At 43.1% G+C, this 18107-nt stretch overlaps 1 protein-coding gene across 4 annotated transcripts in view; it reads right to left on the bottom strand.

The window, feature by feature from the left end:
* Positions 1 to 1234: 1234 nt before the first annotated feature.
* The window catches only part of usp45 (ubiquitin specific peptidase 45), a 44636-nt gene continuing 27763 nt past the window's right edge, over positions 1235 to 18107 (bottom strand). For all 4 annotated transcript variants that reach the window (XM_084052003.1, XM_084052004.1, XM_084052005.1 and 1 more), the window contains 10 exons: positions 11493 to 11580; positions 8540 to 8621; positions 7890 to 7981; positions 6678 to 6734; positions 6365 to 6496; positions 5184 to 5874; positions 4445 to 4542; positions 4216 to 4302; positions 3811 to 3955; positions 1235 to 3027 (listed from right to left, as the gene is read on the bottom strand). In XM_084052003.1, coding sequence (XP_083908129.1) covers positions 2897 to 3027; positions 3811 to 3955; positions 4216 to 4302; positions 4445 to 4542; positions 5184 to 5874; positions 6365 to 6496; positions 6678 to 6734; positions 7890 to 7981; positions 8540 to 8621; positions 11493 to 11580 — 1603 coding nt within the window. In that variant the 3' untranslated portion in view covers positions 1235 to 2896. The remainder of the gene's footprint in view (positions 3028 to 3810; positions 3956 to 4215; positions 4303 to 4444; positions 4543 to 5183; positions 5875 to 6364; positions 6497 to 6677; positions 6735 to 7889; positions 7982 to 8539; positions 8622 to 11492; positions 11581 to 18107) is intronic.

Below are 18107 nucleotides of genomic sequence, written 5' to 3'. Positions count from 1 at the left end.
TTCTCAGCAGTGACAACGCAAATAACCTACAATGTGTTAAAAAAAAGAAAGAAAAATAATGCAAATAGCATACATTATGTGGATGCAAAAATGTGAATGCTGAGTTAATACCTCTTCAAACTAAGAAGATGTCATAGATGTCATGAAAATATTACTGTGTCCAAACAGTCAACCTCTTTCATTGTAGTTGCTATCCGCAATGTAGACTTATTACAGAGACAATGTTGTCTCCTTGCATAAAAAACAAAGAAATCTGTTGATGCGTTTAAAATAATGCGTACAAGACAAAAATGATATGGATTGCATCAATAAAAAAAAATGTTATCTTGAAAAGGGATTATACCCTATAGCCTACATGCTCTTATAAAAACATGATACTTTCATGCTGAAACCACAATACAAAGAGCTATGCACAGAAAATCTAAAAATTACTACAAAGTGTTATTTCAATCAGAGTAATGTGCACCCAATATGCAAATCTATTTTATGTCTGTTATTCAGGTCTTGGATCAGGTGCAATGGCAGTCACTGTGTCATGCAAGTAGTCTTGCTTGCTACATTATTTCTGGTGTGTCCCAATGTTGTGGTACTGAAAATGGTTTATTGGTCTGGTTAATGACATGCATGGCAGAGCACAGTGAAATTTAACCTTCACCTACTGGTAGATTTGAAGATATGAGTGTTGAGTTTACCATCGCCCTCTTGTTTTGTTTTTTTGTGGCCATTTAACAGGAGTGCTGGGAGCCTTTCATTAACTGGGATTAAGATCACAGTTAATCCTGAATCAGCAGCATGTCCTCAAGCAAAATGCAGCAGCCTCTTCCTTTTAAAAATAGACAAATACATTTCAAAAGGATTTGCCGTTATGTTGGTCGTGGCTTGACAACCTGTTTTCATGTCGCAAAAGTGTGATCCAGATGTCATACTGTGTCGGAACAAGAGGACGGTTAGCTGATAGTTTTAGACGTTGCCCTTTCCCCGATTCCACACCCACCTCCTCTTCACCAGCTCGCGACATGTTCCGAAACAGCGCTGCTTTGCACCCGTCAGGGCACATCTTCACCAACGACAGAGTGAATATGGCTGTACTGTATCTGCAGTGACAGGCCAGGTCTTGGCCGCCTGCATTGCGCTTTTGTTTTGGTTCAAAATCATTATCTTTTCCAAGTCACCCCCTTACGAGAAAGTATAACACGTGCCAAGAAAGACAATAATAGCCTTTAAGAGTATACAGCTCATAAATTAGATTTATTCTGTTTTTTGATATAGGCCTATCTGATATACTGTACATATCCTAACAGTTTTAAACAGTTTATAACTGAAATCCAAAGTCATTTTCAGGAAACAAACCAGAAATGTCAGCCTGGAAGAAAAACCCTGCAAGCCTGAGGCACCAAATATACATGTTATTATACTGTTTCCCCAATAGACATGAAATTCTTTTGTACTTACTTTTGCATACAGAAGGCTATACCGTACATAAATATGCCACACATTCCCCTTTGCATTTATTCAATCTGAAGCACACATGTAGGCACTGAAAATTTTCGTGTTTTTGAAACATTAAACCTATTTATACTAATGTAGAGAAAATTCTTCACCTCATCTGAATATTTTGGCAATTGTCAGACAAGCAACGAAAGCAACATTTTCATTTAAAATATTTTCATATAAAAAGATAAATAACTCACAAGACAGGGGAATTTAAGACTAGGCAATAAAAATAGTAGGCATTCACTATACTATTAGCCCATGCAATTTTCATGTATGATGTTTTTGGTCAGGCTTGGAGCCTTAATAGCTCTTCTCTTTTCTTCTCTTTAAAAAAAAAGAAATCCGATCAACATTCGCGATGGTATCGAGAAAAAAATAAAAGAAAGTTGTCTGGGTTCCCAACATCAAAGTGAGTCACATGTTGCGGTTGCATGTCTAGAACTACAGTTGAAATACATCAGAGGCAGAGTGAATTGTTGTTCTGTTAATCACATAAGTACTTTGTAATGTTGCAACACTCAAGACCCTCAGTGATGACCTTGACAAAGGAAATATCCAAGAAACTCATTATGAAGTAAACACCATGGGTGTTTAATTTATATAATCTGCTAGGACTTTCAATTGCCAAACTCTTCTTTGGCTATCATATAAATCAGTAATAGATATACATTCATGTATTCTGGTGTAAAAAAACTACATTCCATTCCACCACAGCAGGTTGCGAATAACTTAGCTTTTTCCTAATTTGTGCTAATCTTTAAGCAATGTTCTTTTTCTCTGCTGCGCACACACGTACACGCACCCACACGCACGCACACAGAAAAAAAGATTAAGGACTTTCAGAAAACAGAAAGACAGCAGAAAATGACCGTCTTCAACCATTCAGTGCTGAGCACAGTCCAACATGCGTTAAGTCTTGCTTGTTTCTTGTTGGCTAGCAGATCCCTTCATGCAGTGTGCAGCTCAGGCCCAGGTGAGCTGTAGAGGTACAGTATAAGAAAAGCTCATTTCAGCTTCTCCCTCGCTCTTCAAATGGTTCAATGACTCTCTAAATCCGTCTCAGATGTCTGAGGTCCTTGGTGAGCACTTTTTAAAAACATGCTGAAGTGAAAATCGGGACCCTCACATGATACTAAAGCAGCACACTCGAATCACTTCAGCAGTAATTAATGTAAAATGTCAACTTTTCATTGATCTACGTAGTCGGATATAAAGTGCCAATTTCAAATCAAGGAACCGTAAGCAAATAACAGCTACGTGAAAAGCCCATCGGGCCAAAACTGTGAAACATCATTCGGTTGTTCTCACGCCTCCTATTTATAGATAATGGTATTAAGGATAGTACACGCTCTGAAGAGCAGTTAAAAGAATGACATCATTAACAAAATTCCCTGTAGTTGTACTACAGCATTTCCTCGTAGAACAGCAGGTATGCCTGAGAGTTGAGGACCCTGGACTCTGGTACCGTCTGAACAGTGGTGTCGCTGACATAGACCCACTGGCCCGTGGAGCTTCCGCTGGCTTCCCTCGTACCTGGAGCACACATTACACACAGCAGGGAGTCATTAGACTTCTTAGAGCAGTGGTTTTCAAACTTTCTTTAATGCCAAGGAACCCCCAAATTAATATGCCTTTGGCCGCGGAAATCTTAAGTTTTTTATGTGATGGGAGCCTGTAGATGAGCTATTTTCAAATAGTCTACAGTATGGTTAAAATGATTTTGTACATCATATCAACTAATTTAGCTGGGGGCCCCCTGGAACCTTCACAAGGACCCCTGAGGGTCCCCGGATCCCACTTTGAGAAGCACTGTCTTAGAGAATGGGAACACCAATCTGATGACCTTTAATAAATAGGTATATTGTTATTGTTATTATTACACGCCAGGTAGGCAAACAGAGAATCGACAGAGAATGTATGAATGGCACAGGAATGAACATTCAAGTTTGCAAAAAGCTGAAAAGGGTGATGGGGCAGATGAAACTACAGTACATTGATGTGTCTCTTCAGCTTTGTTCTGTTGTGAAACTGTAACATGTCAACAGTGACAACAGATAACAGTGGCATGTGTAATAATTTCATGTCAAACTAGCTATTTATGGACAAGGACAACTATTTCCTAGTTCCCCACCATACAAGAATTTCAATTACATTTCAGCACTAGCTTGAAAAGCAGCCACTCTCCTTGAGAGGTAAACAAGAAAAGAAAAATCAATCCATAAGTTGTTGCTTACAATGTCATCCTCAAGGTTACATGGGAGTGAATTACTTTGTGTTAACCAGAGTTGTGAATATAGCTTAGAGACGGACCCTTACCTGGCAGGTTCCTGCGTTGTAGCTCTGCTCTCCGCTGGGGAGCACGGACTTTGACGTATGCTGTGTAATGGCCTCCGCGCATGGAGCCACTGTGCTCGACAATCCCATAGAGGCTGTACAGGACACGATCAGCAGCAGCCAGGTTCTACCAAAATATTATGATCTTGCATGAGGCGACACAGGTTCACAAGGATAAATGTTTTTTTTTTGGTAAAATGTGACATCCTGGTCATTCTTCACAATCGGAGACGATGAACAAAACTGTATCTTCTCTATTAGCAGTAATATCAGAAGGTTATTTCATCTCATTTTAAATGGTTGTAAACTAAACCAGTTTTAATTGATGCTTTAAAGCTGATGTTGCAGTAAAGACTGTGTCTGCTAACAGCAGTAAAGCAGGGATACCTTGCAGGTTGCAGAGCAGAATGGAGAAAGATCCAGGACTAAAGGAAAGTCAACATGGCGGTTCACCTTCCGTAGGTTCATCCCTGCCTTAAGAAAGCAAAACCCCAACACACATTACAACACAGTAGGATACAGCCTGAACGCACTGTAAAATAATGAACATTACATAACATTACATAAGATTGTGCATGCATTAAATGTTGTAATTACAAAGCTTCAAAGTGCTGACCTGGTGGAAGCGTTTGAGATGCAACGTGACAACAGGGGGCATTGAGGAGATCAGCATCTGCTTCCTTGCACTGGTGTACACTTTCTCTGCCCTCTTATCTGTGCAGACAACACATGCACACCAAGTTCAAGTCGAAACACTGGTTACAGCCATTTAATTATTCTTGCCTTGAGAAAATGTCACCAAAGCCTGTGAACTATTGGAGCAGTGGCTCAAATTTTTAGCTTAAATTATGTGTTTGTGTTTTTATCTAATCTAAGGCCATGTGACCCATCAAGTGCTGCTAGAGCAGTGCTGATCTAGGTTCCATTACTGTCAATGCGTACAGTTCAAACTAGATAGGATACACCGATTGGGAAATTCTGGGCCGATATACCAATGTTTAAAATAACAATTTTACTAATAGCCGATACCGATGTTATTGTTTATTTTGGTTTTGTTGTTATTCATTCCCTATCTTGTGCCAGGGAAACAACTAAATAGGATGTAATGCAAAGCTGCAGCTTGGTAGGCTGCAGATAAACAATACACCAACAACTAGCCAGTGCAAAATTGATCGGCCATCCGAACATCAGCCACTGCCATCGGTGAATGTCAATTTATTTGCCGATATGCCAATGGCAGTCAACGGGGCGAATATCAGGCGATACACAGACAGACAGACAGACAGACAGACAGACAGAGATATTATATATATATATATATATATATATATATAAAACAACTGCAGTTCTCTCACCGGTTGAGCAGCTTTTGCGGAGCTGCTTCTGCCGGCGCTCGGTGCAGTTCTCGCACAGCAGCTTGTTGTTGCCCATCAGCAGCTCCACAGAGGTGAACTGATGGAGGCAGGACTGGACGGAGCACTCCTTGGAGCAGGGAGTGTAACTGTGGGAGAGTGCCTGGAAGGCCCCCTGGTGGTGGTGGTGATGGTGGTGATGGGGGACATCGCGAGACTGCTGAGGCTGCGTCTCTCCCGGGTCCTCAGAAGAACAGTGCATTGTGGGTGAACAGTCCGCGGAGGCGGGGCTCAGGTTCATTTTAGAGACGGCGCTAACCAGTTGCTCCACAGCGCCACCTTGCCTGGGAGAAGGGGACGGCGAGGGGGACGGGGTGGAGACGGCCGTAGGGGAGGGCGTGAGGGTAGCGGTGGAGGTTGGGGTGGAGCCTCGCAAGTGGCTCTGGCCAGAGGAGGGGGGCCGCGGGGCCCACTCGCTCTCCGAGGCCTCGCTGTCGGCGTCGTTGCTGCTGTCCTGAGGGCCCGAGTCCTTCTCGCTGCCGTCCGAAAGGCTGCCTGCAGCCGCCATTCTGCACACCGAGACGCCACGGGCCGCTCCGCTAGCCGCCGCCACCGCCTCCTCCTCTGGTCGCTCCATGCCGCAGCCTGCTCCCCGCTCCTCCACAGAGCCTGGGGATCTCTTGCTCTGCAGCTTCTGGCAAGACAGAGAATCAACATGCCGTAAGGATGGGGAATAAACAATACTCTTAACCCATTCCGTCCGGGGACACATCTGTCATTCTAAGATGTCTTTTGCTATTCAAAAATATCAGATCTACAAGCTCATAGCGATGCTATTTTTGAAAAAAAAAATTTGAATATTTATATATTTTTAAAGCTAACATTTGTAACTCAAATCTTTGCTTCTTGAGAGGTTCCCTGGAACAAAAATATTTTATAAATGTTCGCTTAAAAAAAAAATATATTTGCTCAAAAGATAGCAGATCTACAAGCTCATATAGCTGCTATTTTTTAATAGCCAAAGAAATCTAAAATGACACGAGATGTGTTCCCGGGATTGAGTGGGTTAACTCAAGCAAATCGGTGAACAAATTCAATGGAATGAAAAAAGAACATAACATTGTGAACTTTCAAATAATCACACGTGCGCGAACACACACACACACACACACACACACACACACCTGCCCACTGAGCTTCCTGGTGTTCCTATTGTGAGAGTGAGCTGCAGCGACCATGTCATCAGTGTGAGAAGCATGACCTTCCTGCTCCCGGGGGATCTTACCCAGCCTTCCAGGGTTGCACGGTTTGGATATCTGACCATGAGAAAATGAAAAAATGAAGAAGGCAAAAGGACAGCATTTCAATGAAGAAACAATAAAGAAATGGTCTGTATACAGTAGTATAATGTCTTTTTCTGTTGATGGAATGGTCTCGTAGCCATTAATCAACCAGGAAATGTTAGTCGTTATGCCTCACTGTTATATAAAGGCTTACCCTCTCCTCTATAATGGGTAGAGAGATGTCTATGAAGGCCTCCTTCACTGTGGAAATCTGAGAAACAGAGAGAGAGAGAGACACATTATATAGGATTCATAATTCCTGCAATGGGTGGGTCTGTAGCAACTGTGGAAATGGCTGCAACTGTAGCCAACAGAACGGTCCTTGGCAATGAGGTACCGCTAAGACTTGCACAATGGAATGCAGGTCCTTGTAGGTTCCTTATTATAATCCCAGAGCGGAAATGTAAACCTTTGCCGTGCTTCCTTCTCTCGCTACACACTAGATGATCTCTGCTTCCAATGCTACTGCTTTACCTCTACAACAGCATGTATCAATAGCCCTGAGCTTCCACGTGTTGTTGTCAGCGCTTACTGCACAGAGTTGCCATTTGAGCTCGTCCTTGACGAGGGATTCTTCTTCCTTCAACATAGATTTGCTTCACCCGAAAGTTTTTGGTTATTGAGAAGGCTCATGCTGTCAAATCAATGGCTTCTTCATTGTGATTCTAGCTCATTTAGCTACATTAAGCCCCTGTTTTTGTGTTAAATGAATTAATAAAATAAAATTAATGCTAAATTAATGCTACATCTCATGGTGGTCTATCCCCAGAATTGCTTCTAGTTTTGTTTAGTCCAAGGACAAGCTATTTAGTCTTTTCCACATTAAGTATTTTAGGATGCCCCTAAGATGTGTTACCAAAGTCTTCCCAAGACTGTTGAATGTAAGCCAGACGTAATCACAACATTATGAACTTGAGAGCCTAAAAGCAGAGATAATTTGTTTGATTAGCCTACAAACTACACTGTGAACATCCAGTGTTTAGAGGCTACCTCATTTGTTCTATGAAGAAAAACGTTGGGGCTGAGCTACTCTTCGTGCTAGTCATCTGTGCTTTATTGAAGAGGTGTAACAAAACAGAGTTTGGTACGGCAACGCCTTGGGCCTCAGCATCAGACTGAGGGAAGCAGGTGCCGTGGCAATCACCACCTAGCCAGGAAGAGCACTAGTAGAACACCTAACACAATGAGGCACCAATGTATTCTCAAATGACTAAACAGACACTGACAACAGAATCTCAAACATTAGAAGCTTCTGTGGCTGCCAACATGGATGCGTTTGCAAAAAAAAGAAACAAAAACAGAACCTGGAATAAAGATTTTATGGGTTGTGTTTTATTATTTTGTGCACACATACACAACCACTTACGTGCTCACACTCTTCACACATGATTGTGTTGGTCAGTTCCCCTACAAAGATGCGATCAACAAAGTTCATCTTGACACCTTCCTTCCCATACGCTGTAGGAAAAAATGAGAGATTCATGTAAGCATTTCTGGCTTAAAATTAACAGTTTCATCAGTCAGCATAAAAAACGGATCCATAACCAACATATTCCATTCCATTTAGTACTTTGACTGGAATAGCATTATTCATAGTAACAGACTCCAAGAGAGGTCATTTGCAGTGGTCAGGAGGCTTCTGATACCAACACTTGCAAGTTTGAGAGGCCTGGCAAACACAGAAACATTAAAACAATCTCTTCCAATTGAACAAGTCATTATTTTTGGCTCACAGTTACAGTCTGCAATTAACAAAATGCACTGAAGACTTCTGGTGATTAGTAGTTTTGTTTCCCTACCTATGTTGAATGCACTTATTGTAAGTCGCTTTGGATAAAAGCGTCTGCTAAATTACTGTAATGTAATGTAATGTACAGTAACAAGACACATTTATTTCATAATAAAGGGGGACCACATTTCCCTGCTGCTTGAAATGACCTGAGGTGTGTTCCAACATGCGCCACAAGATGGGGCTATTGATCCAGGCCATGTGTTAAGTACGGAGTATGTTCGAACCTTTCACTTGGCGTTTGGTCTCCTCGTCTGCGGTCTTCTCTGTGGGGTTGTTGAAGGCTTTCAGGATGCTGGCTTTCACTCTCTGGCAAACGTCACACACAAAAACATACATTGATGCAGATAGAGAACTGAGCCTAAATGAATTGACTTCAAGAGTGGGAAGAGGAAGTGCAGAAGTGGATTAATTAGCTGTGTTACGTCAATTAGCAAAATGTAATTTTAGATGATGGTCAGTTTGACAGGTACACATATTAGAGGCATCATTAAGATGAAGCTATCACTGTACTTGTCTAGTAACGTTAGCATTGCAGATCCGTCTGTCAATGTGTGGCACGGTGCACAGTATAATCCTTAGCATTAATTTAACTCTGAAAAGTGTACAAATAGAAACAAAATGGAACCTTATGTGTCCATTTGGTTGCATTTGTACACTCAAATGCAACCAACAGTTCAGTTAACACTGGGATTTGTGTGTGTGTGTGTGTGTGTGTGTGTGTGTGTGTGTGTGTGTGTGTGTGTGTGTGTGTGTGTGTGTGTGTGTGTGTGTGTGATCACCATAGGCTCTTATTATTGAAGGTGACATGGTCAGTGAGTGTGTTGGTGAGAGAGCTGTGAAGAGGCACCCCGCCACAGCAAAGCACCAATCAATAGATAATTGGCCGTGGTCTGTGTCTGTGGACCCGACCAGTCGTCCCCCCATTGTCCCGGCACCCACGCACTGGAATGACTATTTAGGTCAAAAAAACCTTGTTAATCCCATCCCAGCCCGGCCGGCCCGCAAACCCACTCAGCCAACACAGTCAGGCCACGCAGAGGCTCGCCTACTAATTAATTACCAGCACCCCATCCCCCCCTCCCCCCTTTCTCCCAAACCAACAGCGCTGTCTGTCCCACACAGACCAGAGGGGGGGACGAGGAGGGGGAGGGAGGTCGGGGTGTAGCGGAGATGGTTGGTTGTTGGTGGAAGCTAAAAAGAAGATGGGTTGAAGAAGGACAGGCCATGCCCTGAGAGAGTAATACCTACCGTCTCAGCTAATCGGCGATAATTGGCTGTGTTTAAAATTAGCATATTTAGACCTCCCATACTAATGGCCCATCAACACAAACACTTAGGGGCTCAAAGGTTGGCGACACCCTCCGTAGCGCGGACCAGTCACTCACATGGCACGCGCAAGAGGTCGTCTGGGTAATTGCGTGCATGTGTACTTTCCGATTTAAGATATCGTGATTGAGACAAAGGAGTTTACATTCACAAAGTATCCAAAATGTTCTGTTGGCCTAAGGAAATTAAACACGCGTGTATGTGTGTCAAATGTTATTTGTACTTGTGTCTCAGATGTTTTTGAGCACTACAATGCATTGTGGGAAACCTCCATAAGGCATGCCATCCTTAATTTTAAGAATCTACTCACATAGAGTAGTAAGTTACTGTATCTGTGCTTGGCTTGAGTGTGTCTGAAGTAGATGAAGAGAGCAGGCTTAACCCTGTACCCTGTAACCCCCCTGCCCACCCCCCCTTTTCTGTTGCCTTGATTAGTTTGGGGAGGGGGGGGGGCGATGTGTATGCATGTATACGTGTGTGTGTGTGTGTGCGAGCGGGAGGGGGACGAGGGTGACCCTCTAGCACAATGGGCCGGCCCCGCAGCTCATTCACCAGCTGTGGGTTTCCCAAGATCACACAATGATGCCGGTCGTGCCACTTGCAAGTCCCCCAAGTGGCACAACTGTCTGCGTTCACAAGTTTCAATGGGACCAGGGGAGGCCCTGCCTGTGCCCCCTCCCAGGCCCCGGGGTGACCACTCCACGCACCCGCTCCTCCTGGGCTCACTGAGCTTTGCTGGTGGGGGCCAGCTCAAGCCCTGCGAACGTGGGCCGCTGTGGGGTCCTCCTCTAATTGCCCCTGCACGGGGAGGAACACTCTTCACTTGCCAGAAAACATGGCACCATAAGGTTGAAATACAAAGAATGGGCTAGCTGAAAAAAAGAGCAGACCTTGTGTGTCTGTACAAATTGTCTCAATGTCCCACATGACGGTTTTCTCACTAGTCTTGAATAACTTTGAGTGAGCAGATCAGTCGTGATGACTGGGATTGGCTCTCAGGTGTGTTTGGACACTAGTATCACAGTGAAGCACACCACAAACGCCACAGAAAAGTCTGCTGTGTGTTGTTTTCTAGACCTGATTCGACTGCAATGGCTGCCTCTGTCTACAGAAGTGGTTTTCAACCCTTTTCATATCAAGGTCCATTATTTATTCGGCATTTGAGCCACGGATTCATCACCATCTGATGAGATTTAGCCTCTCAGACCCAAAACTTGTTATTGGATGAGATTTTTTTCCACAATTCCATGCTGTATTGATGTGGTACCATAGGAGAGATAAATGGAACAAAATAACAATTATTTAATTAAGTAATGCAGATGTTTTACAATAATTTCTCTTAAGGGCGTAAAATGACGCAAATCGACCCATACGGGTTCATTTGGTTTCATTTTACACTCTCAAGAGTTAAAGATCTATAAGGGTCCATTTGGTTACCAACTCTCCATCATTTAGCTGGGGACCACCTGGAACCCCCTCAAGGACCACTGGTGGTCCCCGGACCACTGGTTGAGAACCACTGGTCTACAGCACGCACTGAATCAGCATGGATGGTTGTGGTATCAAATAGTTACATTGATTGTGGTGGTCCAACTAATTTGACCGTTAGATTTGTCAATACAGTCTGATATTTATGGAATGGAAGGCCTTGCATTATTCTTTTGGCTATACATTATATTCAGCAATCCAACTTATGTTTTTTAAAGACAACTTGAAAAGCCAAAGTCATAATTCCAAGTCAGATTTTAAAGTTAGCTACAAAGCTGTACCGTCGCAATAACCATATTTGGGTCTCAGCACTGGCTGAGGATTGAGGCCACTGATGATTCTCGAGTGCGTATCCAAACTCACCTTGGTTTCTTCTACTCGTATGGAGTCCAGTAAGTAGTGCAGAAGTTCCTGGCTGTCCTGCTGCTGGTAGCCCTTGAAGCGTGGAGCCCTGAAGGAGGAGAAATGGTTGGCATGAGGGACATGACACAATAAGAATAAGACTCTAAAAAGAGTATGGTCTCTAGACTGGCGCACTCGGCCGACAACTACCAAGCACAGTGTTTTTTCTGACTTCCAATAAGATTCAGGGCAGAATTTCGTCAAGTATTGTGATCCTACACCATCACCGTGGATATGGCGTTCCTTATGTTGAGTCAGCAGTATTCCACTGACATGTGCAAGTTTGAATAGAGACTGTTTACACCCTCTTCCCCTTTATTTGGTGGAACCATGTACACTGGACAGGGCACACAGAACAAGTTGGTGAAATAACATTCATGGTGGATTGTCCCTTTACATTAGGCAGACCTTTTTAGTTCCTTAGCACAAACTATGATTCAGTTGCTGTGTTTCAATTTAGTGGGCCCATCAATTGTGCTGCCAATAAACATTAACCACCCTCAAACATAAATACTAAACCACCCTCGCAGCATAAATCACATCACACATTGGTTTGGGCATTGGAGTGCGAAGATGAGTGAATTCCCGGATATCCATAGGGGGACAACACTTGCCCACACAAGTAAAAAAGAAAGCAATCAACAGCATACAATCAAATTTAATGTATACACAACCATCAATAAGAAAATGGCCATTATATTTTCTCAAGGACTTTCCACAAATGCATTTTTCCCATGGTGCCGGCCAGCAAGCAGCACTGTACCAATAGTTGTCGTTAGGCACGCAAATGAGCATTGTTAGACACGTGCCATAAGGCTGAATGGCCACACCACTGCACCATGGGCTGCAATGTGTTCATGCTTATTAAATGCCTCCCTGCTTTCTCAGGTTTGTGCAGCTTATAAACATTCACTGATGCATTCAATGTGCTTTAGTTAAACCAGTGAGGATGACATGTGCACTGTAATCGTGCCAAACATCCCCACTCACAGCCACAAACACATAATTGTAGCACTTAGAACAAATCGGTTTGCAGGAAAATACCCATGATGCACTGCGTCAGTTGAATTTAGGCATTAGTTAGTTTGTGGTTTAATTAATCAGGTTTGAGTTAAGTTAGGCACTGGCAGAAGATTAAGTTAAGGCTTGGGTTAAGGAAGTTAAGGAAAGGGAGTGAGGTCAGTAATAGAGATCGTGTTTCATTCAGCAACGCATGCTAGATCCTGCGTGCTAACCGATCAACTCGGCTGCCGACCCACACAGAATTTGTTCATGATCCAAGCCTTAGTGAGTGAACAATGGCATCAAAGAGCTATGCAAATCATATAGCCTGATATCAGAATGAATCAATAGCTTCTGGATGACATTGCAGTAAAGAGCGTGCCAAGTTCTGCCAACTACATACAAATTGGGCATTAATGCCTGAGCGCTCCTAGAAGCGCCTCTGCTCGAGTATGTCGCTGGCCCCACACAGTGAGACAGATGTTTGGGGCAGATGGGCACCCATGATGGCCAGAGCTATAGCAACCTGTTGGCCAGTACAGACCTCACAGCCACAGGACAGGTTTGTACAACTAGAGATGTTCTAATACCATGTTTTCCTTTCCGATACCGATTCCGATAGCCGCAACTTGCATATCGGTTGATACCGAGTACCGATCTGATACCAATGCATCATTTAAAAAAAATCTAAGAACAGATTCCATTAATAAGTGCAGCCACAAGTCAGTAAAATAATAATGTAAATATCAGAGTAAAGTATAAAACAGTTTTGCAACATCAACTGAAGCGTTAAAAAAAAGTTATTTACTGTAAATGAAATATGTGATGTATTACGTATCGGATTGGCATAGACTGGCATACTCACCGATACCAGCATTTTAGGCAGTATCGGCAGCTTTTCTGATTCCGGTATCGGTATTGGAACAACTCTAGGTCCAACAGGTGGAGCCCGAGAGGACGCAGTGCTGGTCCTCGACGAAGGGGGTTTATGAAGTGCAATATATTGCCTGGGCAATAACATTGACTCCATGCAAATGGTTCACATTTGCTTTGCAAAGCTGTAGTCAACCATGAAGGTCGGCCAATCAATCTCGTATTTAGGGAATATTTACCCTGATGCTATTAGGTGGCCAACTGCAGACTGAGGATCATGTTCCTACCTAGTGGATGATGGATGGTTAACATCAGACCATCTCTGTCACATACTGAACGATACTGATGTTTGGCACAGGAATGGGTGACCATAGCTTGGGGAAAGACAGACAGCAAATCAGTCCACCCCTCCTCAACACATGGCCGCACACACACACACACACACACACAGTCTGTTAAAAGTAACTATGCAGTGTACCCGTTTATCAAACTTAGCACTGACGCAAATGTTATGAAAACAAGTAATTCTATTTCTAAAATCTATGTAGTGTTTTCTGAGGAGAACAATGTGACAAGAAATGAGTTCATATAGCGTTACTCTCGCTAGTTCTACTAAAACTGCAACTCTGTGGCGTGAACCCCTCTTTGCAGAAGGTATTGTAATATTTAAAGTCCTGCTTATTATTGTAGGCCTATATAATAAATGTCATGAAGCATCAGGGCATTAATTCACACGTTGTGATGCACTGTGAATGAGCTTGGAGATCAATTGTCAGCTTAGCCCCATTTGGAACCTCTCCCTCCACAGCGATTGGAGCTATTGTAATCTGTTCTTATAAATGACCGACAAAACTCCTATTGTCTCCTAACTCCACTTGAGCTGAATTTGGGTAAAGTGGTGATAAAATAATGACACATGCAAGTATCTTACGATATATAAAGTCACTATACCAACTTTGATGAGGCAGTATTGCTTTGTTTTAAAAAATATACGTTTTTCTTCATTTCCTGAAAAATTAGCGTTTTGGAGTTAGCTGGTTGCTGCTGGACAGCAGAGATATCTAAAGCAAGTTTAAGTCTTGCAAGTTGATTTTCATACCTTTCTGAATTAAATGGCTTCCTCAAAAAACAAAAACATTAAGAATGCTTGCCAGTAACGTCAAGTACATGTATACCACGAGTTGTAGTCTATAGGCTAAACATGCCAGACCACCCAGTATAGTCCTTCCAACATTCCATGCTAAACTATTCATGTCATCTTTATTTTAACCAAAATATGATAGTGAGCTTTTACGTTCTCATGCAAGGATGCTCAATTTAACATTGCTTGTCCAAGAATTTGAACACAGAATAATGTTGGACTGGTACCCATTCAGCAAACAGCAATAACAGGCCCTTGACAAGCAACACAGTGTGCTTGTAGCAAGAAGAGAATCATGACTGAGAGAGAGACATTGATAAACAGAGCAAGAGAGTGAGACAAAAAAAGAGAGAAGTAGAGAGAAGCTCCAATGTGATCAGTGGGAATGTGCCAGTCTTGAAGCTCATCCCAGTGGAAGAGAGGCAGAAGGGCCCTGTAGCACTGCTCCCAATCTGGCCCGGACCCATGCAAACAGCTGCGGTGCAAACACGATTAATAGGCGGATGACTTGGTACCAGACACAAGGCAAATCTCTGCATGCTGTGCCATGGCAGGCAGGCAGGAAGGCAGGCACGCGCCGCACGCACGCACACACACACATACACAGAGTACAAGCATGAGCAACACAATGCACCTGCACGAAGGTCACACATTTGCCACTCACACGCACACACACAGTACAGAGAAAAACAGAACTGCAATTTACAAATTTACAATACCGCACATAATTGTCTTTCTAACAAGGCCGATTTACGCTGATGTTGGGCATGTCCATATTTGGGCATAGTCCAACCGCCCGCATCTTGGCATGTCTATTTTTGGGCATAATCCCCCGAATTACGCCGATATCGGGCTCTGGCATTTCCGTATTTGGGCACAACAAAACTGCCCGCCTGCCACACACACCGCCGCAACTTGAACTTTATATAGTATATTTTACCGTCTCAAACCCCTCACAATCCACCATTGCTGGCACTCAGATAATTGATAGTTTTCAGTTGTGTGAAACCATAAAATGTAATACTGGACAATTTCTTTACCAAAGGTATTTTTCCTTTCACTTTGTCAGGTTCTCTTTTGTACTGGTTACTACAGCTAGTGCCAGTGAAAAGCCCCCTCCATAGCCTATTAAATCCATCCTAAAGTTTTGTTTTCTTGTACAGCTATACTGTATACAGTGCTTGATGTCATACATACAGTTAGCTATATTGTGTATTGAGGTGGCCTTGGATAATATAATATGGATTTGTTAGATATGCAAATGCAGACATACCGGTATGCTCTTTTGCCTACGACAGGCAGAATAAAGTAAGCAGGATTTTGTATTGACAGGTTGAGCCCACAGTAGCCTGTATTGTGATTCTCTAGTCAGTGGGTGTCTGACATTTTGAAACCAGCTGAAAAACAACCTTCAGTCAATATGTGCGCTTTATTTCCTCAACTTGAACGAGTCCTCGCCCTGTGTACAGCAGAATGTTATCTGTACCTTTGTGTGTATGCATGGTTTATTTTTTATTTTTTATCATACCGTAGCACTAGACTGGATTCATTGTTGGCCCCTGTAATTTTCTTGGATGCCGCCTTTATAAACTCAACTCGAAAAGGTTTGCGAGAGAGTGAGTGTACTTCTGCAACTGAAAAATGCATCGTGGATACAATAAAATGGCCATGGTCGAAAATGAACTGGATTGAAGTCCAAGAGGAAAGCTGGTGTACAATGAATGCCTCAGCGAGGTCTCTTTATCCACTTTGGCACTATTTCAACAGATTAAGCTAACAATCATAACACATTGAATAGCAGAATGCTTTTGATTGAAACTTGGATGCTGCTGCTGGCCTTGGGTGTGCATATGAAGAGCACAGACTCACAGACTCTTACTTGCAAAGAACACAGAAAAGTTCAAGCTACTTTTCATCTGTCTTTGCCACCACTAACTAGCCTTGTAGTCGTCAAACATGGTGTAGGAAGAGGCTGAGACCTCCCCTGGCACCAGATAGAGTGGGTCTTGTTGACCATACATGCGACTGGGCTCGGTGTTGATCTGATCTCAGACCGGGCCAATACAGCTGGCATGATGAGGAAGGTCTGGCCTGGCAACAATCCAGTGCCAGGCTGGAGGTACCCAGCTGCTCAAGGGTGAAAGCAGTGCACATGCATGTATGTATGTGCACGCACGCACGCAAAATATTTATTTATGTCCACATAAACAGAAGTACAAGAATGCCTTGTACAAAGGACATAAACACTGCCAGTGCGGTCAGATAATGGGAAAACAGCCAGCTACAAAGTGGATGTAAGGCAGAACATTGTTACATACAGTACAATAATGTTGGCATACTTGTCAAACACAGCAGCAACAATCATGGGTAAAGGAAACAACGCCTCCTCCAAATTGAACGGCTTCCTATAATAGCTGATATTGAGCAGTACCTTGCTAACTGTTTGGCCCTCCTTTTGGAGAGGCCGGCCATTTCAAGGCCCCACGCAACCAACTTGTGAACGTGCCCTAGGCTACCAAAGATAAACACCCAAAGTTTACATCTATAGCCTACCTGTGAGAAGGCAATTTCAGCTGCTCAAGGGTGAAAGCAGTGCACATGCATGTACAGTATGTATGCACACACACACACACACACACACACACACACACACACACACACACACACACACAATGTGTCAAATAAACGCTTGCACTGAGGCTGGTCTAAGCCGGTGAGCCCTATAGAGGCCTATCTCGTAAGGTGTACCTCTATTAACCTGCCTCTTAACACAAACATACAGGGCAGTGTGCAGAATAGAAGAGGAGCCGTCCCCTTAGAGGTCAAGGTCAGAACCGAGCCCCTCGGCAGCCGCAGCAGTCTGAAGAAGTGAGAGTGACAACAGGGTACAGTGCATCCAAAGGGTATGCTTTATGAGTACAGTATGCCATTCTGAAGGCCGTTACACTGGAGAAATGAAAAATAAAATATATATTCCTGTAAACAGGAGCAACTCTCGACCTTGCCTCTTCCACTCCCGAGCTATAGGTCTGCTGGAACACAGCCGAGCTCCTCCTCGGTTGATTGGGAGAGATGGTAGAGCTTAGGTTCGAGGGAATACACAATGCACAACGACGTGTACAGATGATATAGTAAACCTTGTGCCTTAACAGTTACCCTAGCTGTGATTGAGTGGCTGGTGGAGGACACAGTACACCCATTTTTTTATATTATATATAATGTATATATATATATATATATATAATGACCGGGGGGCCACGGCCGCCAGAGAGGTGAACTCTAAGAAAACTCCTTTTTCAATCTGACTGTTTTTTCAATCATACTGTAACACATATACTGTATATACACACATATACCCAGACACACACGTGTGTTAAAAGGATCCCTGGCTAATGAGCCTTCATATGTTATAATGACCCTCTATAACTAAAATTAATTTTAGAAATAGTTCATATTTTACTCAAGGGGGACAACGCCCGTCGCAGGTTGATGATGTCATTTGTCCATCTGTGGTCCCAGCCCTATAGAATTTATGAAATGCATATGCAAATACAAATCTA

This window comes from Gymnoscopelus microlampas (genome assembly GCF_963454915.1).
Source record: "Gymnoscopelus microlampas genome assembly, chromosome: 3".
NCBI classification, from domain to species: domain Eukaryota; kingdom Metazoa; phylum Chordata; class Actinopteri; order Myctophiformes; family Myctophidae; genus Gymnoscopelus; species Gymnoscopelus microlampas.
The sequence above is the reverse complement of the archived record's forward strand: the minus strand, read 5'-3'. Positions and strand labels throughout refer to the sequence as shown.